We start from the raw sequence: 24229 nt of genomic DNA on the forward strand, positions 1-24229 counted from the left end.
ACATGACAAGCCTGAGCTTTGACAATTCTTTATTTAAAAAAATATTTTACAAGTCTAACTACCGAGATTTTAAATAACTAGAGATGGAACTTTTTGTACACCACATACAAACCACTGAAATTGGTTGATAAATGTAAAAACAGTTTGTTTTTATCCAGAAAAAACGCAGCTCCCCCGTTTACTTACATTTAATTACAGTGCAGTCTTGCCCTCAGCAAAATGGCGGACCCGTTGACGTATCGCAGCAACGTTCCAAAGCGGCCAATAGGGCGTCTATGTATTTATTATGTCTATGTATAAACCTACCAACATCCGTTACCATGATTTTTGGAATGACTTATCGCGAGAGGAAAAAAAATACATTTTAGTCGCATAACATCGGTTAATGGAAACGCCGTCATTTCGCAATAGTTTTTTTTATCGACATTTAGAAAAAATCGCAAAAGTTTGGCGCAAAAATGGAAACGCGCCTGCAAGTGGTGCTGTCGCGTTTCACTCAACTCGCTAATTTTATCAGAGACTACGCCAATAAGTAAGGAATAATTGATGACGGGCCGTTGAATTATTAGCAGATTAATGCTGTTATTAAGAGAGAGAGAGAGAGAGAGAGAGAGAGAGAGAGAGAGAGAGAGAGAGAGAGAGAGAGAGAGAGAGAGAGAGAGAGAGAGAGAGAGAGCGAGAGCGCGCGCGCGCGAGAGAGAGAGAGAGGTGTAGCTACGATAAGTGTCTTTCAACTGTGTTCGGCAGCAGCGGTTCTCTAGTTATCCGTTCCTACAGAGTCCAGGATAAATGTCTTGTAGCTTTTAAGTTGCAAACTTCTTGTAGTTTTTTTAATAGTTGTAAACTATTTTACTGATAAAATCGTCAGAGCAGCGCTGACAACACGTTTATGTGCGAGTGTGTGCCCGTATGTGTGTTCGTTTGGCTGGGAGAGAGAGCATGTCTATGCATAATAAAACGTAATTTGTGTCAAAAACATTTAAATAATATGTCTTTTTTTATCCTATTTACTATATGTATTTGCTTGGTCACGTATTGCTGTGAGTTTTGGTTATTTTGCTGTTTTGGGCTGTAAAATAACTGTCCGTGCGTTTCATTCACACGTTCGTCAACCAATCAGATTCAAGCATTTTACAGCCCCCGTAGTAGTAACCATGGTAGTAACTGTAAACAACGTAAATGCTATCTGACTTTAAAGAGGCTAGCACAATGGCTAAAAAAAGAAAAGTGGACTGCGAATATAGACAATTCCAACCAAGATGGGAGACCGAATATTTATTCTGTGAATACAAAGAAAAGCCAATGTGTCTCATATGTCAAGAGTCACTCGCGGTTTTTAAAGAATATAATTTAAGAAGGCATTTCGAAACGAAACATGTTCAATATGGAAACATGGACATGGAACTGCGACTGCTTAAAGTCAAAGAACTAAAACACAAACTTCAGCTACAGCAAAACATGTTTACTCACATGAACAGTCAAGGTGAGGGAGCTGTAAAGGCAAGCTTCATAATTGCAGAGGAGATAGCAAGAGCATGCAGGCCGTTCACAGAGGGAGAATTTATTAAAAACTGTATTGAAAAGGTATGTGGTGTTGTGTGCCCGGACAAAAAGCAAGCCTTTGCCAACATCAGCCTTTCCCGAAACACCATGGCTAGTCGCGTGGATGAGCTGGGCTCCGACTTAAAGATCCAGCTAAAAGCAAAAGCTAAGGACTTTGTTGCATATTCGTTGGCTATAGATGAGAGTGCAGACAGAACGGACACTGCCCAGCTCGCTATATTCATTCGAGGGGTAGATGATAGGTTTTCCGTTACTGATGAACTTTTGGATTTAAGAGCAATTCACGGTACAACATCTGGACAGGACCACTTTTCACAAGTGGAGCAGTGCGTCAACGAAACGGAATTGCAGTGGAATAAACTTGTTGTGCTGACAACTGATGGTGCGCCTGCGATGTCCGGGGAGGTCCGTGGTTTGGTCGGTTTGGTACGAGAAAAGGTGAGGCACACGGGAGAAAACCTCACAGCCTACCACTGCATCATTCACCAGGAGGCCCTCTGTGGAAAGGTGTTGGGCATGGGACATGTAATGACAGTCGTAAACAAAACAGTAAATTTTATTCGTTCACGGGGATTGAATCACAGGCAATTCAGAGCTCTTTTAGAAGCGGAAAGCTCTGTGCACGAGGATGTGCCATACTACACAGAGGTCCGCTGGCTTAGTCGGGGTAAAGTGTTGCGAAGATTTTATGATACCCGCATTGAGATCGCTAGTTTCATGGAAAGCAAACAAAAGGTCATTCCTGAGCTTGAGGATGAAAAATGGCTGAGTGACTTGTCATTTTTGTGTGACATAACAGAGCACCTCAACACTCTTAATGTAAAACTCCAGGGTCAAAAGCAGCTGATCACTAAAATGCGAGACTCCGTAAAGGCGTTTCAAATGAAACTGCGTCTGTGGGAGGGCCAGATGCGCCAAGGCCACCCGTCTCACTTTCCTATTTGTCAGTCAGTCAGGGACACAGTAACCATCCCGTTCCCGGCTGAATTGTATGTCGACAAATTGAACACACTGAGAGTGGAATTCTGCCGGAGATTTACTGATTTTGAAAGACAGAAATTCAACCTTGACCTGTTCGCGAATCCATTTGCAGTTGACGTTGACACTGCGCCTGAGCACTTACAGATGGAACTCATCGAATTGCAATGTAACACTCATCTAAAGAGCCGATACGAGTCAGTTGGGGCAGCTGAGTTTGCACCTCTACTCCCTGAATCAATGCCACAGCTTCGCCTTCACGCTGCACGCATTATGTCTATGTTCGGAAGCACATACTCATGCGAGCAGATGTTCTCCATAATGAAGTTGACCAAGACATCTCACAGATCGCGCCTCACGGACCAGCATCTGGTCTCGGTAATGAAAGTGGCCATGGCAAAGGACATTAACCCTAGAATAGACGAGATCGTTTCTAAGAAAAGATGCAGAGTGTCTGGTAAGAGTTAAAAAACAAAGAAAGAAAAAGAAGAGCCTAATTTGCTTAGGTTTGCACTTCAAGTTCAAATTGTCTTTTTAAAGAGCTCCTAAAATAAGCCAAATAATAAAATTCAGATGTCATTTGTTATCAATACATTTATCCATAATTATCTACCATTTGTTGAATATTTTGCTTTATCAAACAGTTTTATGAAATATATATTTTTTAAAGTACTGTTTCTTTTAAAGTACTGTTTTATGCTACTGTTTTAAATTACTGTTATGCAGTTATGCTGGTCAGAGACTTTGCTCCTGACACATGTTTTGTGAAATATGTAAAAATGTGTTATTACTCAAAATTAAAAAAATAAAACCTTGTTATGATAATGTAGTTTAATGAATTGAGGTGTTTTTTTTATACAGTTAGCCTACTAATACACTTATATTTCAATAAATGAAAAATCCTCTAAATATATATCCGGCCCCTGATTTTATTCACAACCCTCAGGATGGCCCTTACTGAGTTTGAATTTGAGACCCCTGCTCTAAATGATTGAGGTATTCTCCTGAAGATCACTATTAAGCAGTGAAACCTTCACACAATTTAAGCCATCAAATCAAATATGATCTCAAGCAATGTGACTTACTTTAGCTCTGCTGCCATCTCTTTCTTGACTGACTACAAGCAAAGGTTTATGAACATCTGAACAAAGCTGCAAGCTGGAGGAGCCTGACAACAGGTATCAATGACCAGACATATGGAACCTCTGCAACAAGAAATATTTTCAATGGAATGTCTTTAAATGTAAAATGACTAACCATTTCAAATTCACCAGTAATCTTACTATTTCTACCTTCCACAGAACTAGAACATTTTTAAATTCTGATTTCTGAAACCCTGAACTCACTTCACTGCCATTTCTGTCTGCTCCCAACATATTTCCTCTCTGTAAAATGGAACAGATCAACAGAGCAAAAGACTAAGTAATATTAGTAAATTATGAGTAATAAATTGAACATATCAATAATAAAAATCCTATATCTGTAAAAAAAAAAAGAAAGAAAAAAAAGTACACTATTTCAGACTTCATCGTCCACTCTTCTTTCCCACATGGAATTAAACTTCTCTGATACCTGCTCATACCACCATGAGCCTCTTCCTTCCGATTATTTTACAAGGGCTTTTTCAATGGAGAATGGAGAACAGTGCCAATTCAGAAAGATGTTCTTTACCCATTGCACTGCTTAGGTAGTTTTTTGTATCCGTTTAGGCATGAACAACTCCTTTCCACCCCTGCAGATGTAGCTCCAATGGTAGCATAGAGACACAAGAGTTTAACCCGCTAGCATTCACCCCCGCTTTTGAAAAAATCTCAAGAAATGGCATAGCCAAACTAAAACAGATAATGTTCATGAACCCTTTGCACTAAAAGCATACGTATGGTCTCATTTGCAACATGACATCATGACTTTGCGTAAACATACACGCCACTTTCAATTCAAGTGGCGTGTTATCTATACGCATTTTGAGCTATCCGCGTCTATGTCCACGCCGAAATCTTTTGCGTGTATGTCTACGCCATTAAACGTCCGAGTGATTCCGCGTGTATGTGTACGCCGTTAAATGTCCGAGCGAAACGAAGCAAAATCTATATTCTACATCTGTGGAGCGATATTTCTTTTCCTAGGATGATAGGAGAAGACTCATAAATGGTATTAACCCCAGTGACGGGTAGGTTTAGGGACGGGGTTGGGGTAGGTCATATATTTATATGTACATAATACAGTAATATAACGTTAAGTCAAAGGCGTTGATAAACACGCTGAAAAGCGATTATGCGTGTTGATAGCACGCCAAAAATGGAAATACGAATTGGCGTGTCATACATACGCCATTTCATGAGATCAGTCTGAGCTGACACATAGCAGTTTATGGAAAAGTCTGAAATAATTATTGTCATAATAAAACAGAAGTTATAAACAGATTCAAAGTTTTGTAAAGTTATTAGAAATGTATATTTATGAAATATCTTTATGAAAATAAAATTGAAGTTGGCATTGTTTTAATCGAGAAATGCACTGCAGCTAAAGCCACATGCCTGACTATGTTATATTTAAAATCTATAGAGATAAGTCTAAAACTGAATTTTATTAAATGTTTTTAAGACCATGTCATGTGATTTTATTTTGAGAAGATTCTAAAATGCTAACCTATGCTTATTGTCAAATTCTAAGCATCCATTCAGTGTATTGTCTCTATTGTTTTGTGGTGTAAATTGCCCTATTCAGATTCAGTCTTCCCTGCACACATTCACACCTCTCTGTCAGGCTGAGGTGCTGGTTGAAGGATGAATCAATAGGCAGAAGTCCAATACAAACGTTTACTTAATAAAAATGAAACAAAATGGTACAGGCAGGTAGACGGGTTGAAGATCCACGAGAAACACAGCATACACTCAACATGTGCTAACATTCACATTGATAACAACAACGATCGACAAAGACTGAATGAACCGAGGCTAACTAAATACAGAGACAAATGAACCATAATGATGTGAAGACAGGTGACACAGATGATGATAACGAGGAACAGGCTGGTAAGTGAGGGAGTGAGTTTTAGGTGTGGAGACAAGGAGGATTCTGGGAAGTGTAGTGAAGAGACAAGGACAGACTGGTGCAGACGAAGACGGTGACATTACACCCCCCTCCCGGTAGGCGTGTCCTCACGCCGTAGAACAGGGGTGGGAGGGTGGGCATCCTGGAGTCCGTGACGGGAAGGCGGACCGGGTGCAGCAGGTCGGACTCCAGGATGGTCCAGGCGGCCATGGCGGAGCAGGACGTGAGGGCGACCAGGGCGGAGCAGGACTTGCAGGCGGCCTGGGCGGAGCAGGACGAGCAGGCGGCCAGGGCGGAGCAGGACGTGGGCGTGGCCACGGCGGAGCAGATGAACCCTCGGGCGTCCAGGGCGGAGCAGGCTGTGGGCGTAACCACGGCGGAGCAGTAGGACCTTCAGGCGGCCACGGCGGAGAGGACCCTTCGGGCGACCACGGCGGTGAAGACCCTTCGGGCGGCCACGGTGGTGAAGACCCTTCGGGCGGCCACGGCGGTGACGGATAGCCCCCCCCAAAAAATTTTCTTGGGGAGAACTGACACCGGTTCAGGAACGGGAACAGCCTCTTGCTCGGCAGGTTTGACGTGAACAGTCTCTGTGCTGGACGGGACCAGCGGTGAAGGAAGCTCTGGGCTGGACGGGACCAGCGGCGAAGGAAGCTCTGAGCTGGACGGAACCAGCGGCGAAAAGGGCTTTGAGCTGGGCAGGACCAGCTGTGAAGAGGGCTTTGAGCTGGGCAGGACCAGCTGTGAAGAGGGCTTTGAGCTGGGCAGGACCAGCTGTGAAGAGGGCTCTGGCGCAGGATCAGCTGTGAAGAGGGCTTTGAGCTGGGCAGGACCAGCTGTGAAGAGGGCTTTGGCGCAGGATCAGCGGGCTCTGGCGCAGGATCAGCGGGCTCTGGCGCAGGATCAGCGGGCTCTGGCGCAGGATCAGCGGGCTCTGGCGCAGGATCAGCGGGCTCTGGCGCAGGATCAGCGGGCTCTGGCGCAGGATCAGCGGGCTCTGGCGCAGGATCAGCGGGCTCTGGCGCAGGATCAGCGGGCTCTGGCGCAGGATCAGCGGGATCAGCGGGCTCTGGCGCAGGATCAGCGGGCTCTGGCTGGACGGTCTCTGGCTGGACGGTCTCTGGCTGGACGGTCTGGCTGGACGGTCTCTGGCTGGACGGTCTCTGGCTGGACGGTCTCTGGCTGGACGGTCTCTGGCTGGACGGTCTCTGGCTGGACGGTCTCTGGCTGGACGGTGTCCGGCTGGACGGTCTCCGGCTGGGCGAGCGGATAAGGGTCTGGGCAGGTGGTCATGGCATGCCATGGGAGGAAGCTCTCCAGACATCAGCCGATAACATGCCAAAATGGCCTCGTCGTTTAGAGGGCTGGAGGCAGCCAGAGGAATAAAACCCCAAGTGAATTTGAAAAGGTCGCGGCTATTCAAAGCCAAAGCCGCGATCTGTGCAGCGAGTCCCCAGCTCATCTTATTTTGGTTGATCGTTCTGTCAGGTTGAGGTGCTGGTTGAAGGATGAATCAATAGGCAGAAGTCCAATACAAACGTTTACTTAATAAAAATTAAACAAAATGGTACAGGCAGGTAGATGGGTTGAAGATCCACGAGAAACACAGCATACACTCAACATGTGCTAACATTCACATTGATAACAACAACGATCGACAAAGACCGAATGAACCGAGGCTAACTAAATACAGAGACAAATGAACCATAATGATGTGAAGACAGGTGACAAAGATGATGATAACGAGGAACAGGCTGGTAAGTGAGGGAGTGAGTTCAGGTGTGGAGACAAGGAGGATTCTGGGAAGTGTAGTGAAGAGACAAGGACAGACTGGTGCAGACGAAGACAATGGGTGCTTCTCAATATCCCTCCTCGTCTCCTCGCTCCTCCGTCCTCCATCCTATGACCCGGAAACCAATCGAGCTCAGCCATCTTGAAGGACATCTCAATTCTCTAATTGCACCGCGAGGAGGCGAGGATCGAGGAGCGAGGAGGCTTCCAGAGGAGTCATGAGCGAGGATACACAGGTGTACCCTTTGCGGAAGAGTTTTATCGACTAAACGTGACGCACGTATCAATTCTCCTCCCCCTTCACATCTGTCACAATCATTTGAATTTATACTTTACTTTTGTAGTTTACATAAACCACACAACTTACATATTTCAACAAGGTACCTTGCTTTATTATTATTTATTATGAATTTCTTAAATAAACTAACTTTAACAACATAAGGGCAGATCCTTTGAGCACTGCTGATGACGCAGTGAAGTGACGCTCGAGTGATCAAGTATTCCAATGTATAAAAAAGCTTTCATTCAATTCCTCCGTCCTCATTTTTTTTCCTTGCAGCCTTCCCTCGCGTCCTACAGGGGGTGGAGCTGAGACGCGAGGAAAGGAAGCGAGGAAAGGAAACGAGGATGCACAAATAAGAAATGAGAAGCACCCTATGACACTCTCTGGCCTGGTTATGGCTCTAACTATTCTTTTCTTTTGTCTTCTTTATAATTATAATTACTAATGACTTTCTATTCACACTGTTTTAATCCCTTTTTTTTATCAAACTTCTCACTTCACCTTCTTTGAAACTGTATAAAATTCCCTTAGTGAAAAAATAAACATTTCAGTGAGCTTTACTATTCAAACTTTTTCATAAAAATAATTTGCTCAGTTAGGTGGCAGGTGCATCTTAGGGCTAACTAGCATGTTAGCTTAGCACACCATCAATACTCGACAATTTATGAGATGTTTTTGCACAAGGTTACTTTATAACGCAAGTCGAGTGTTTAAATAACCTTCTGTGATCTGATGTAGAGACCTGCACGGGACAGATTTTTAAGTCCCGCTCCCACAAAAATATATGTTACCTTCTCCCACCCGCAGCATTCATGTTTTGTTCCCCTGAAAGCCTTATGTAAATGAGTTCCTGGAATGTCACATAATATCAGTGTTGCCCGATTAGAAATGTCCAAGTATTGTACCAGAAGCTCAAAATTATCGTATTTGGAAGAAAATTATCGTGCACGAGTCAAACGTACAGATGTGGCAATGAAGAGAATCTGTGCCACGAGTCACATAATTGTTTGTTTACTTTCACTTTCACGTTTGCGCAAATGGGTGGAGTATGTCAATCAACGTTAATCACGGAAGGAAATTGAATATAAGGAAGTGTTTCGTACCTGGGAAAGGGCGTCACCCGTTTGTGCATTGAGAAGTTTGTAGTGAAATCGTGATGGATTGTTGGGGAGAGACGGCCGCTTGTCGATCTGTTGTTTCCTGTGGTTGAAGTCTGGTGCGTCGCGAAAGTCGTTGCATTCCCAGACAAACTATTATGGAGCTGTTTTAAAGACAACCCAAAGCTGCTTTATCCGCCTATCCTAGTGTCGAAGAGGACACTTGATACTCACTAAAATTGTTTCTTGCCTGCAAATGTGGTCAGTACCTCTGCGCCGCCATACACACATTACTACACACGCACACACCATACCTGTCAAGTTTTGGATTTGAAAATAAGGGAAATTTTCCGGCGCCTACCGCGAGCAGTCCCACCACCCCAACCAAGCTCCAGTATCCCTTACATTTTAAGACAGGTGTTATTATAGCCTAACGTTAAATGAAAACAAAAGCCAGGGTATATATGAAGAGCATTTATTTAAAGGTTTATTTGCATATTTCTGTTCATTTAACATTGCTTGTCTTTACATTCTTTAAGACTGTTTTGGAAGGACTGTATTTGTGGGCTGGGCCAGAGTGGTTCATTTTACATGAGAGTAGAGCGCAAACAGTTCTGTTGTCTAACGTCATCCTATTCTCTGTAACAATCTTTCGTACCATGATAAACACTCTTTCTGAACTTGCATTGCTATGGGGAATGCATAGTAAAGCCTTCATAAGTTTTGGTAGCTCACTGAACCTAATGTCCTTTCCTACCAGGCCCCAGAATCTGTTGATTCTGTCTTCTTGGGGGAGTTGCGTACTATCTGTCACCTGATAGTCTGTGAATTCCTCTCTCATCTTATCCTCTTTCAGCCTCAACTGAGGGAACAGGGCCCCTAGCCTTTCCACTGTAAAGTAAAACAAGTGTTTGACTGACCATTGCAGATCTAAGCAAGTATCATAGCATTCCTGTAGCTTAAACAGTAGAGTGTTGGTGCTAGCAACACCAAGGTCATGGGTTCGATTCCCAGGGAAAGCAAAAACTGATAAGAATGTAAAATGTGTACCTTGAAATGCAATGTGAGTCGCTTTGGATAAGAGCATCTGCCAATTGCATAAATGTAAAAATTGCCTTGCCTTGCCTAACATCAATAGGCTTTATGCACAGCTGGACTACTTCCTGAACTTAAAGGGGTCATATAATGGTACATGCACTTTTACAAGTTGATTGTGCTGAAATGTGTGTTGGCAGTGCCTGTACACAGCCATCATATAATGATAAAAATCCATCCAGTGGTTTTGTTTTAATCTCCTTATATGTTTTCCCCTGCCTCAAATCGAGCCGTTCGAGCCTGTGACGTCACAAGCTCGCACGCCCCTCCCACGATTGTTGAATGACGGCCGCGTTTCAACACAGACCCGCCCTCGCTCGTGAGAGCTGTCAATCATAGTCCGCGCGGACCGGCGCGGTCATTGTTGATATGCTGGAGCACTGTCTATGAGCAGAATGGCGTCTAAGCGATTGTGGTGTTCTGTTCTTGGGTGTAATAACGAACACAGCAGTCATTTTAATGTTCCTAAATCCGAACTGCCGAAGACGCAGTGGCTGAGTTTGTTTTCAAAGGGAATATTCCCCACGAGCAACGTCAATGCTCTCATGTTTGCGCGAATCATTTCACACACCAGACTGCTTTATAAACGAGGAGGTATAAAGCTGGTTTTGCTAAGAAGCTGCACCTGAAAGGATCGGTACCATCTATTCGTGTTCCTGCAGCTGCTCCAGAAGAACTGAAGTGAGTGTAAAGTTTTATTAAACTTTATATTAATATTTATATTAATCCTTGTAAATCGCTTGCACGCTTCACGATGAATGCGTCTAAGGTTTACACTCAGGGTACATTACGGCATGTTTTCTATGTATGACGTTCTCAATATAATGCATAATCCCACGTTTATACTGAACAACTTGTTATGGTTATTGTGTTACAAACGGTGTACGCCAGAGCCGGCTCTGGTGTACGCATAGAACAGAGAGGCGGAGTCAGCAAAGCTCATGATCATTTAAAGTCATATGCACTGAAACGGCGTGCTGAAAACAGAGTTGTTTTTTACCAGGTAAAATAAGTGTTTTCTTACAATACTAATGAGAATTTTTAATTAAAGTATATTACAAACTTTTAATTTAGACCCTAAAGAATCATATTAGCTTGTACAAAAATGGCATTATATGACCCCTTTAAGCCAGCTCCTTTATTTCCTGTCTTACATTATTGGACAAACTGATTAATCCAGGTGTGTCTGGCCATTGCTAGGGTGGTTGCTAGGATAAGTAGTGGAGCTGGGCATAAAACATTGGAAACTGTTTCTATCATCTACCTGTCCCTGGAGTTATGTTAAGACGTGCTGCAGGGTCCAGCACTTTCAGGTCCCTCAGGAGTGGATGGTCGAGGGGAAAGGAGGAGAACATCTTCTTAAGAACTGCCTCATAGAAGCTTCTCACAGTTCTATAACAGCATAAGAGTGAAAAAAATAAATTAGTGGTAATATTTTTAGGCACACTACAGCCTATACTCTCATACTGTCAAAAGATGATATCATAATATAACTACTGGGTAATATACTCACTGAAAGATTTTCTTCTCGGCTGACACAGGGAGCTCAGCGCTTCTCATGAAATCCTTTGTGTCTGCTATGATAAAGAGATCTTCATCAGACAACTGATGTCCATCTCCATACTCCACCTACCTGAGAGGCACACCCACGATTGCCCTGGCTGGTATGAGGTAGCCCAGGATCCTCTTTATCAGCCTGCACATCTCCTCTTCAAGTCTGTGAATTTGTACTCCCTCTGAGTGCAGATAATATCAATGGTCACAACAAAATAACAGTAATAAGAATAATGAAATAAGAATGCTATAATAAGCACAAACATTTAATTATATACTATTATTCACTCATTAATTCAATATCATTGACACCCACCTGGAAGGCAATGTTAAAATCAGATATAGGCTTAAGGGCAGCACTCAGGAACAGGAAGTAGGTCTTCATGATTGGATCACGCAGATGGCTTGCCAGATCACGCACTGTAACACTCCTTTCCACCTCTTCATGACTGTTAAAGTAGGCCTATAGTACATAGAGATACAGGGTGGCAATACATACTCGCTTTATCGGAGTTAAAGGCAATCAGGTTATCCCATGGGATGCCTCTTTTTCGATTGGAAACAGGAAAAAATGCCACAAAATGTCTGACAAAATATAAGGTTGTAATTAAATGCAATCTACTAAACATGTCAACAACACAGTGCAGCTCCCCTTACCTTAATGCTTCACTAAGCTTTTCATACAGATTTTCTGCATTTCCTACATTGCATATAGGCATCTCCAGGAATCTTGTAGAGACCTGCAGAGTGGCCTCATCGTAGAGTCTAGTCAGGATGACGAATTCTTTGTCTGTTTTTCTGTTGTTCGATTCGTCGCACATCAGTGAAAAGGGCTGAGATCGGCATGTTTTGGCCAACTCGTCCTCTAGTTCTGCTGCTATAGCACCTGTTGAGTGTCCAGTAATTAGCTAGTAAGTTAGCCTACAACATGCATGCCACCATGGGTTAATGCTCAAATGTTAGAATATTCAAACACATTTCAAACACATTTTAAACCGTTTTAGCAAACGTAGTTGCAGTATATAGCCCAGCAGTAAGAAAGATAGGTAGCTATATGGCTAGCTAACTTACCTTTGATGATTTGAGTAGCCTTAGTTTTTCCTGTTGAGTATTTTCGTGCAATAGCAGAGTCCGGGAACATGTCAGCTACACACTTGTTGAAGTTGTCGTGGAAGGAGAAAGGAATGTTGTTTTTGGCACGCAGCATTGCCATTTTTACCTCTGCACGTGTGACCTGGTCTGCCTCGGTGGCATTTCTCGTCACGAATGCTGACATCGCCTGGGCATGTTTTAGTCCCTCTTGCCCGCGCTTGTGCTTGGCGGATTTCTCGTGCTGACACACATCATTCCTTCCCCCGTGTGAGATGCTTAAGTCGCAGTTACAAAACTTGCAAAACGCGTGACTGTCCCCCATCCTGCTCCTCTTCAGAAAAATAAAATCACTGTCCCATTGATCGCGGTATTTGCAAGAGGGTTTGGGTTTTTTGGCAGGAGTGCCTTCCGTCTCTGTTCTGGCTTCCATCATCCGTATCTGTTTTATTTTTTATTTGTCACTCATCATCTGACCTCACACACTAACCTCACGACAACTGCCACCTAGTAGGCAGTTATCGCGAGGCTAGTGACAGAGCTCAGATTGGGAATGTTTTTTTTTTACTCCGTTTTTTTTTTTTTATAACGCAGGTTAAAATACGGGAGATTTAATACTAATATGGGAGGACGGCGGGAAAGAAGGGTAAAATACGGGACTTTCCCGGCCAAAACGGGATACTTGACAGGTATGGCACACACCCACTTGCATTTCATTTTTGCACATTCAGTGTGCTTAGTTTGTTTTTCATAAATTGTTGTTGCCTGTTAAAATGATTGTTTGCTGTTGGTGATTTACAACGAAATGAATGAGTTGTTTACTTTTTTTTAATCTTTTCCTTTCTTATGAACAATTTGTGAATGAATGTGGACACAAATCTGCCAACGTAGATTAGTGACGCGTGAGGTTCTGCACGGATTTAAAAAAGTCTACCGGATTTAAACTACCGCTAGTGTGGAACTTATTGTGTGTTATTAGTATTATGAGGAATAAATATCCTTTGTGAAATGATTTTTCTTTTTGGATTATTACTATAATTTTGTTGTGTAACAGGTGGTTATTTTTTGGCTATCCTGGGTTTATTTAAATTTTGACAGGTTTTATCCTGTCTGGCGGCCGAAATTTTCTTTAAAGTCATTTATTTGTATTATGGCGGCTACCACCGTTACACAGAAAACAACTATTTATCTAGACCAGGGATAGGCAACGTCGATCCTGGAGTGCCGCTGTCCTGCAGAGTTTAGCTCCAACCCTGGTATAAACTCGCCTGCCTTTAGCATTAGTAATCCTGAAGACATTGATTAGCTTGCTCAGGTGTGTTTGATTAGGGTTGGAGCTAAACTCTGCAGGACAGCGGCACTCCAGGATCGACGTTGCCTATCCCTGATCTAGACCAACAACTTTTTGACACGACCTGCAAATTACCACAACAGATAAAACTAGGCATACATTAGTGGGAAGGTCCAAACTCCACCTCTGAGTCGCTGTCATCGGAAGCCTGCGTGTTGCCAGATGTTGAGGGGGTCCTTTTGCAGTACAGATTTGATGCCGTCATGGACCGCTCATTGGCTTAAAACCTCCCACATTCTTAACAAACTCTGAGGTGTGCATGAGCCCATTTGGAGTGTCTGTAATGAGCCGATTTCGTGGCTTTGTTTCGATGAGGTTGACTTTTGAAAAAACACGTTCACATGACGCATTTTAATGGGGGAAAACGAGAACATCGAGGACAAACTTTCCCAATTCGCTGAACACGGGATTACCCCCTCGAAATCCTCCAAAGTAGAGATATGGTGCCAGAATTCATCAATATCCATTGCCTTTGTATCTTCAGTTAAAGCCACGAGTGGCAATCACCTCCACTGGTCATCGATGGCTTGGAAACGGTCTGTGTCTGTCATGTCCATCCACCGTGGCACTGGTTGAATGAGGGGAAGAAAAGACGGATACTCGGCTCATGCCCTGGCATCAGTCGCAGTGGCAGGGGAGAGGCACACGATTTGGGTCAAGAGGGCATCATCAAAGTCAAACCGTTTCTTTATTTCTCTGCAGGCAACCCAGAGAAGATTCTGACAGCGCATATGAACATCTGTCAGGGTGCCTGCTGGACATGCTGCATCACTTTTACACCCAAGTACAGCGTGTTTAGTGGTCTAAGCTTTAGGCCGTCATTTATGTCGATCTGATTCAAGTAGTCTCTGTCCATGAAGGTGAAAAGAAGATCTGTGTAGGTTTCAAAGACCTTGCTCTTCAATGAAGTAATCACCACCTTTTAACTTTGAAAATATTGATTGAGGTCTGTGCATTTAGGTAGCACCCACTCTAGAAAATAGTAGTACAGGCGAAGAGACTCATCATTAAGGGAGTGAAAAATATTCTCTGCAGCGGTCAATCTGGCCTCGAGCCACTGGTCCTTGAAAAAAAAAGCCGGAGGGCATTCCACTGGGCGGACACACACTTCACAACTTCGCTCAATGATAGCCATCTGGTCTGGGGTTCAGCAGTTTGTGAGGTTCAACATAGCAAAAGTCTCAGAAATTCTCGGAGCTGTTAAAATATGAATATTACTCCTCTCTATAGAAACTTGACGTAAACATATGAGAATCTATCAATATTTCTCAAAATCTGCACTTTTTTTAACTAAATGCACTGAGGGACATTGTTTTGTCGAGGGCTTTCATGATGACCGTAAAGGAGTTTTTTCCTCAATGGATGCTGCTAACACTCATAATTCATATTAAAGGTACCGACTCCATTTTTACTTTTTTATAACTCCTGACACAAATTAAGACATAACTGCCACTATAAGATTTTCTGAATAAAATAGGTCAAATACTGAAGCTTGAGTCTTCGAGCTTTTTAACGATGTATAGTTTGTTGAGGTAATTACAATCGTTTACATCAATCCTTAAAACTAATATAAACAAAGAATTTGTCACATGTCTGTCCTGTCTTGTGTTGCACATGGGTGGTTGTTATGTTGGGCCATGTGCCTCTGTCATTGTTTGATCCCTCCCGCTCGTTACCTGATTAGTGTTTGAGTTTCCCCACCTGTTCCCTCTTGATTTGTTCCCTTTATAAGTCTCCTCATGTTTGCAGTCTTGGTCGGTTTGTTGTTATTGTCAGATGTTTCTCTGTTCCTGGTTGGTGTTCCCTGTATTCTTGACCCAGTGTTTGTTTCGTGTTCATTTATTATGTTTTCCCCCTCGTGGGTTTTTGATTTGTGTTTGTTCTGTTTTTGTAAATAAACCTTTTGTAAAGCAACCCAGTTCCGTCCTATCGGCGGGGACCGAAGGACTCGGCCCGGTAAGGAATCCGGAGGAATGAACATCTTCCAAGCGTTCGCTTTGATGGCTCATCAAAGGGAGGAGTCGGAGCGCTTGGCCAGGGTTTCTGAGACCCGTGGAGGTCACAGGAGAGATTTTCGGGGGACCCGCCAGGTAATTTTTCGTGGGACCCGGGGAGGTTGTAAAGGAGGAGGAGGTGGTCGAGAGGAGCGTCAACATCACTCTCCATCCTGGCCTCCTTACGATCCTGTACCAGTGGAGGGCAGTTCAGAGCCGGCTTCTCACCGTCATGGACGGAGGAGAGGAGATCCATCTGCCCAGCGAGAGACTGCTCACGTCCCGTCTGCCCAGCGAGAGACTGCTCACGTCCCGTCTGCCCAGCGAGAGACTGCTCACGTCCCGTCTGCCCAGCGAGAGACTGCTCACGTCCCGTCTGCCCAGCGAGAGACTGCTCACGTCCCGTCTGCCCAGCGAGAGACTGCTCACGTCCCGTCTGCCCAGCGAGAGACTGCTCACGTCCCGTCCGCCCAGCGAGAGACTGCTCACGTCCCGTCTGCCCAGCGAAGGACTGCTCACGTCCCCTCTGCCCAGCGAGAGACCGCTCATGTCCCGTCTGCACAGCGAGAGACTATTCACGTTCCGTCTACCCAGCGAGAGACTGTCCACGTCACGTCTGCCCAGCGAGAGACTGTCCCTGAGCCGGTGCCTGTCCCTGAGCCGGTGGTTGTCCCTGAGCCGGTGCCTGTCCCTGAGCCGGTGCCTGTCCCTGAGCCGGTGCCTGTCCCTGAGCCGGTGCCTGTCCCTGAGCCGGTGCCTGTCCCTGAGCCGGTGCCTGTCCCTGAGCCGGTGCCTGTCCCTGAGCCGGTGCCTGTCCCTGAACCGGTGCCTGTCCCTGAACCGGTATCTGTCCCTGAGCCGGTGCCTGTCTCAGAGCCTGTGTCCGGCCCTGAGCTGGAAGATATGTTTGTGTCTGTATTTGTTTCTGTTATGTTGACTGTTGCTGTTTTAGTATCTGTCCCTGAGCCAGTGTCTGTCCCTGTCCCTGAGCCTGTGTCGATCCCGGAGATTGTGTTTGCCCCTGAGCCGGAATCTGTCCCTGAGCCGGAATCTATGTTTGTTTCTGTATTTGTTTCTGTTCTTATGACTGTGTCTGTGTTAATGTCTGTCCCTGAGCCAGTGTCTGTGTCCCTGTCCCTGTCCCGGAGCCTGTCCTTGACCCGGAGCCGGTGTCGGTCCCAGAGCCTGAGCCTGTGTCTATCCCAGAGTCTGAGCCTGTGCCTGTCCCAGAGCCTGAACCGAGGTCTACACCGCCCTGGCCGCCCGAGGGGTCTGCACCGCCCTGGCCACCTGAAAGGCCTGATCCGCCCTGGCCGCCCGAGGGGTCTGCTCCGCCCTGGCCACCCGAAGGGTCTTCACCGCCCTGGCCACCCGAAGGGTCTTCACCGCCCTGGCCACCCGAAGGGTCTTCACCGCCCTGGCCACCCGAAGGGTCTTCACCGCCCTGGCCACCCGAAGGGTCTTCACCGCCCTGGCCACCCGAAGGGTCTTCACCGCCCTGGCCACCCGAAGGGTCTTCACCGCCCTGGCCACCTGAAAGGTCTTCACCGCCCTGGCCACCTGAAAGGTCTTCACCGCCCTGGCCACCTGAAAGGTCTTCACCGCCCTGGCCACCTGAAAGGTCTGATCCGCCCTGGCCACCTGAAAGGTCTGATCCGCCCTGGCCACCTGAAAGGTCTGATCCGCCCTGGCCACCTGAAAGGTCTTCACTGCCCTGGCCGCCCGAGGGTTCTTCACCGCCATGGCCGCCCGAGGGTTCTTCGCCGCCCTGGCCACTCGAGGGTTCTTCGCCGCCCTGGCCGCCTGATGAACTCTGTCTCGCCCTGGTCTGTCCCTCCCGTTCCGCCTGATGTTTCCTTCCTGCCCCGCCCTAGCCTCATGGAGCGTCTGGTAGCCACTCCGTAGGGAGGGGGTTATGTCACATGTCTGTCCTGTCTTGTGTTGCACATGGGTGGTTGTTATGTTGGGCCATGTGCCTCTGTCATTGTTTGATCCCTCCCGCTCGTTACCTGATTAGTGTTTGAGTTTCCCCACCTGTTCCCTCTTGATTTGTTCCCTTTATAAGTCTCCTCATGTTTGCAGTCTTGGTCGGTTCGTTGTTATTGTCAGATGTTTCTCTGTTCCTGGTTGGTGTTCCCTGTATTCTTGACCCAGTGTTTGTTTCGTGTTCATTTATTATGTTTTCCCCCTCGTGGGTTTTTGATTTGTGTTTGTTCTGTTTTTGTAAATAAACCTTCCTTGTTTTGCACTTGAGTTCTCCTTTTCCTGAATGTGTACGTGACAGAATTCTTCAGTGCGCCATCGTCCTCGTGAAGCTTGAGAGAAACACTCTGGCATAGCCTTGTCTAAATCATTTGATTTGAATTCTATGAGGAGGTCACACAGCTTGCTACTTTATCCATGCATGTCTCTCTCAGAATAACACAAAACCTGAAACTCAGATTTGAGCCTGTCTGAATCAAAACAGTGACCTTAGACCATGATTAGAGAGTGAAATGCTTCAACTGGAAATTCATTGTGCATCCACTCATACAATGCATTGTTTTAGCAACTGAAGAAACTTTAAGTTATCTAAATCATCAAATTTCTGTTTGATCTGCATCGTCTGGTTGCCAATTACAGACATGTAAAGCAGTCGATACTAGTCCCCTTTCACAAACCATTCCTTCTATCATGGCCTAAGACAGCCTTGGAGCACAAATATCAGAGAGATGAGCAGCACTGTCATACACCTGTGTAAAATGGTCTTTAGAGCCCAGATTCTCCAGTGTTGAAATAATATAGTCGATTTTCTGTCTACAAAATGCAATATCTATTGTCTTGTGTTGTACAATGTCGAAAACAGCATTGGTCAGAGAAAAATATTGCTTTAAATGTAAAAAGAACAAACATGAACTCAAAGTCTTCTAAAAAGAGTGGTGCAGGTATTACATTACTTTGTAGGCCAAAACACGGAAGCGAGTTAACATTTAGCACTTCTGGTTCCGTCGTTCCGAAGTCAATGGGTTTTTTGAATGGGGATTTGGTTAAATGGCTGAAATAAGGTCTGTGGTGAACACAAGCTCAAGACACTTTCATGTTTTATTCTACAACATAAAATACATCAGTATACTCCACTCGTGAAGCTGTTGCGTGTCTTGAAACAGGTGGTTGCTAACAACTGGCTAAATGGGACTACAGAGGCTGTCGAGGAGATTAAACGTCATCACGCCAAAAAGGTAAACTTAGTCCGCTTTTACAGCATCATTAATCTTATAATTGTGCTTTAACAAACTATTCTAAAATATTTTTAGATAAAAACTGAAAGAGTTGTCGGAAACTTAGTGATGGTGACGTTGAATTCGTGAGACCGTGGTGTTGTTAGTTTATAGCCTACCTTTAGCTTTTTACTTCTGGCGACTGTCTCATAGCTGGCTAACTTTGCCTTTCTGAGCAGAGCATCACTAAAGCTTTCCATGTGACAGACTGTCCCCTTTGCAGCCATGATCTCCTTTCCTGTCAGTGCTCAGGCTGGCTCTGTACTGGGTCTTGTTTTTTATAACAAGACTGAAAACCCTTTCGCAATCAGCAATACCCCAAGCATTTCTACTGAAAGGTTGAGAAGACCTCCTTGCCTCCCCTCTTCAACAGGCCAATGCCTCGTCAGTCCTCATCAATATGCTTGTTGAGGATGCTGTCGTAAAAGCTGGTGGTTTGATGCATCCGGAAATCATTTTCCACTCGATCCACAGTGACCTCTTCAGGCAGAATAGAAGGAAAGCGACAGATAAAGAATCGGAGGGAACAGAATTTCACAAATGGCCTCTTTGCTATATCTGCCACAACAGCATGCATAAGCAGCTCATCGCCAAATGAATATTTGGAAACCATGTTGAAAAGTGATGAAAAGAACTTCCTAACATCTCTGAAGAATGGCTTCCGCTCTAAGTTTTCTTGGCTCTTAATAAAGGTTTCAGTGTCATGTCCAGTTGAGAGTTCCTCATCAGGTTGCTGATTTTCCCTTGTGATGGTTGGCATGATACCTCTACCAATTTCATTCATCATAGTGATCAAATGCTCAGGCTTACAGAACGAAAGAAAAACCTTTTCCAATTGCAGCTCCAAAGTTGGAAGCAAGATATGTATGCGTGTCTCTTCTTTTTGAAGTATTTGGTTGCCGATGTCAAAAATAGGTATGGCTCTCTTCAGAAAGAGCGAATACACCTTTGATATGGGGTTGCTGAGAAACTGAAGTATCTTCTCATGTTTTGTCAGATCCCTATTCTCTTATTTCTTGGTTCTTTCAGGTTACATTTTTTTCTTTTGTAGCTTTCCTTACAATTTCACTTTGCTTGAAGATGATTCTGGTTAAGTCAAACTCTGCAGCAAGGTGTGCAAATTCTGGTAGACTGGTAAGTGGTGTGGCTTTAGGCTACTGGGTAAGACCAGATGGTGGCTTTGGCAACTTGGAGGAACCCGAGGGCTCTGTCCTCTTTTTCTTTCCGGCATTTTAAAGAAAACAATAAGAGGATCCCAAATGTGTACAGGTTGGCAGGTCTGTGTGTGTGTGTGAGAGAACAGGCGTTTGCTACTACTGTCTCATGTGCTTTATTGCTGACTAATAACTCCTGACAGATACCACATCATGCAGTCCATTTACATCATGTATGAAAGGGATTCCCATTCAGTCAGTCACGTTTGACGTTATGTCGATACTGACGTATTGGTGTCTTGCCTGGGAGACTAATCACCTTTGAATGGTAACTAAACAGGCCAATGGATCTTGGCAAGTGAGATTTGCATGCAGAGCCACTCTTACCCAGACATACAGGTATATAAGGCCGGCTTGAACTCACTCATTCATGTTTTGCTGAGGAACCTGAGACAGAGATCCTGGACATTCAGCAGTGGTTCAGGGTTGTGGCAGGAGGGACATAACATCTCCGTTCCCTCCTTCAGGGAATGAGGGTTACATCAGTAACCGAGATGTTTCCAGCTCACCTTGAGTTACCAAACTTCCCAGACTCACAGAATGTGTTAGCAAAACATTGCATTGTTAATTTTGTCTGTATCTGTGAATATACCAATTATTATGCGCCCTTTTCATCAGAGTTTTCTCTTCTGTTTGTGTCTATAGGAAAATTATTGAGTAGCCTACGCGTGACACAGCTTTTAGAAAATATGGTGTAGGAGATAAATGTTTAGGGACTCCTTGCCAAAGCAAGGTCAGTCTTTAAAATCTTTTGAAAGTCTTCAGTGATGACTCAGAGGAAACTTACTGTTATAAACGATAGGCCCACACTAAACATGATATAAGCAAAATATGAGGAAGAACTCTTTCAACTCATCAGTAATGAAACACAGTATTCAGCTTGCACAGGGTGACACCATTTATCACAAACAAAAAAACAGGAAAAAGGACCGATTGTGCATTTTTACATCTTCAGCTTTCTTTAGTAATATTGCTGTTGGAGCACGAAAAAGGCTCAAGGCATATTATAAATACCCTGCAATTGTACTTTTGGTATACTAAATTGGTATACTTAAAGTCAACAACTAATTTTGGACTTAATGCACTTTAGTTATCCAGAAATAGTGCTGAGGTCCAACTAAAGATATGCTTAAGTTTATTTGATTGTGCTAAAGTTAAACTATTGCAAGTATACTTTAGGCACACTTTAAACATCTTACATTTAAATCTGATATTATACAGTGATCATACTGTCATTACTAATAGTGACATTAAAAACATTTTAGACTTAATATTAAGAAATGTGCATTGTGCAATAAAGAAGTATTGCAAATTAAGTTTAAATATAATATTTTAATCCGTAAGTCTCAAGCAATATGTCTGTAAATATGTTGATGGATTGTACTATACTGTTATGAAATAAATGTATTTTAAATACATTTTAGTATAGGTCTTTTCACTAGGGAAGTTTTACTCTGCATTTCAAATCTGAGAAGGATGAAATAATTTTTAGAGGATGCTATGTCATTTTTTTAGGTGAGACTTTATTGTTATGCAAACTTAAGAAAATGTTAGGTATGGACTGAAACATCTAGTTTGTTTCAGCTACCGGGCTGTAAGGGCAGAATTTCTAAACACAACTTTTCCCCACAGTGCAAATCTAACAATGAGCAATTTGTAAATCAAATTATTTATTTTGTTAAACATTTAAGTACTACTTCAGTAATTTAATTATGTTGAATCCCCTGTGTACCTGTTATGATTAAATGTGCAATACAATTAACTCTATTTGAGTTCAGTTTGCTGAATATAAAAATAGTATAGATAAAAGTTTACAGCAAATGTTCCTCCTGGAATAAACATAGAGGGTCAAACTGTAAGTTTAACTTGCAATACTAAAACTAGACATTTATATTTACTGCTAATAGCAGTTCTATTAAATGGTAACTATTATGCCCCTTTTCACAAGATGTAAAATAAGTCTTCAATGTCCCCAGAGTGTGTATGTGAAGTTTTACCTCAAAATACTCAACAAACAATTTTTTACAGCATGTTTAAATTGTCACTTTTTGGGGCTCAGAAAAACGCACTGTTTTAGTGTGTATCCCTTTAAATGCAAATGAGCTGCTGAGTATAATTTCAGCATACCTAAGATTACAAGCGGTAAGTGATGGTGTATTATATCGCATATTATATACCCATTACCTAATTGCATGCCTTGTACAGTCACAAGAAATGTTGACAGACGTTTTCAATATATTATTTTTAGCAAGTGGAGTCGTAAAGTCGCGTAATGTCGTGTTAAAACGCTAAATCTGGTGGTTTGGCGCCATCTGACCGAGATTAAACACATCAACTAATGTTTTGCTTTTAAATGATTAATGCTTATTTTTCTGCTATCTGTAGTTTAACCATGGAAAATAAGTGGGAGGAAATTTTCAATTACCTTTTAAAGGGTTCATACCCTGCAGAGCTAAATAAAGGGCAGAAGCAAAGCCTAAGGGAATACTCCTCGAAATTCAGGATTCACGGTCAGTATTTACCATCAAAATACGTCTATAATACTGATAGGAATATGCACGTGTTCATATTTTGTAGTATTTATTATTGGTTATTTCAATATTCCTTAAAGATGGAGAATACTCTTTGGCAGTCACAGAAGAGTCATAAAGACAAAGGAGGAGGCTATGGATTTATTTAAAGAATTTCATGCCTCACCTATTGGAAGGACATACAGGAACCTTAAAAACACGAGTTGCCATGTGTTCACGGTTCTACTGGTATGGCATGACAGTGGAAATTGACAAATGGGTATGTAGTTTATTTGTTCATCCATAAGCCAAAATTTGTATTTTTATACGTCTATATCTACATATTAATAGCTATGTGAAACTTACTGTTTGTAATTGTTTTTTTTGTTTTGTTTTCAAGATATCTGAATGTGACCAATGTCAACGGGTGGGACAACTTGGGTCCTCTGTCTTTCATCGTGGCCATTTCAGAGTTGTTCGAAAGGTAATATGGTTTTATCATAGACTATGTAACCTTCTACACATGCATGTTGGAACTTTGGATTGTGCTCTCCTCTATTTTTAGATGAAGTTATCCACAGTGTAACGATCCTTTTAAAGTCTAGGAGATGTTACGCAACATTTGTTTTATTAGTACTGCTGATGGATGAATATGGTGGAGAGGAAACCATGACAGACTCAACTTGAAGAGAAAGAAGCTGGATTTTATTGTCACAAAGCCGAAGCCACTAGTTCCAGTTCGGATGAAAAATGAGTGTGCTATTTACAATGTTTACAAATATTACAATAATCAAATAATAGGAAAGAGAACCAAAAAGTGGCGCCAAAGAAAAGAACAGAATATAACAAAACAAGCCTTATACTAAACCTAAACAAAGGAAAAGGTGAAAAGAAAACCGAAATCTTCAGTGCATTCGGCACCTAAATAAACTAACTATTAAACAAAACATACACAGAGTGGCGCTCACTCCTAACCTAGTGTATCTAACAAATAAACACTACGGGCATTATGTATACCGCGGCATACTGACCTGTCGTTCTCTTTCCCAGAGAGAGTCGAATTACAGGACCCCACAGCGTCAAACTGGGATACACATTGAAACTATGATCTCTACGACTAAAACATACTGAATATTAAGGTACATATAAACAAAGCATAAAGCACCCAACTCATTCCACTACAAAGAGCCAGTCATCACTATCTGAATCTCCATTCACAGGTTTAGTAACCTCAGAACGCTACACGAGCTCATGGCCGCTTCCGAGAGATCGAATGAATGAAAATGCCATCCTTTTGAACCCAGCTGGACAACTCTGATTGGCTCCCGGGCGCCGCCCCAACGATGAGTGACGTCCCGCTAGGCCAATCAAAACAGCCTGCCAGCCAAGAGTGAGCTAG

General features: G+C 43.4%; 1 protein-coding gene across 1 annotated transcript; it reads left to right on the top strand.

The window, feature by feature from the left end:
* Positions 1-849: 849 nt before the first annotated feature.
* On the top strand, positions 850-3129 carry LOC130101370 (general transcription factor II-I repeat domain-containing protein 2-like). The gene has a single exon (XM_056267071.1). The coding sequence runs from the start codon at positions 1180-1182 to the stop codon at positions 3007-3009; it is 1830 nt and encodes a 609-aa protein (XP_056123046.1). The 5' UTR covers positions 850-1179; the 3' UTR covers positions 3010-3129.
* Positions 3130-24229: the final 21100 nt, after the last annotated feature.

This window comes from Rhinichthys klamathensis, unplaced genomic scaffold (genome assembly GCF_029890125.1).
Source record: "Rhinichthys klamathensis goyatoka isolate OS25496 unplaced genomic scaffold, OSU_Roscu_1.1 h1tg000011l_1, whole genome shotgun sequence".
NCBI lineage: Eukaryota > Metazoa > Chordata > Actinopteri > Cypriniformes > Leuciscidae > Rhinichthys > Rhinichthys klamathensis.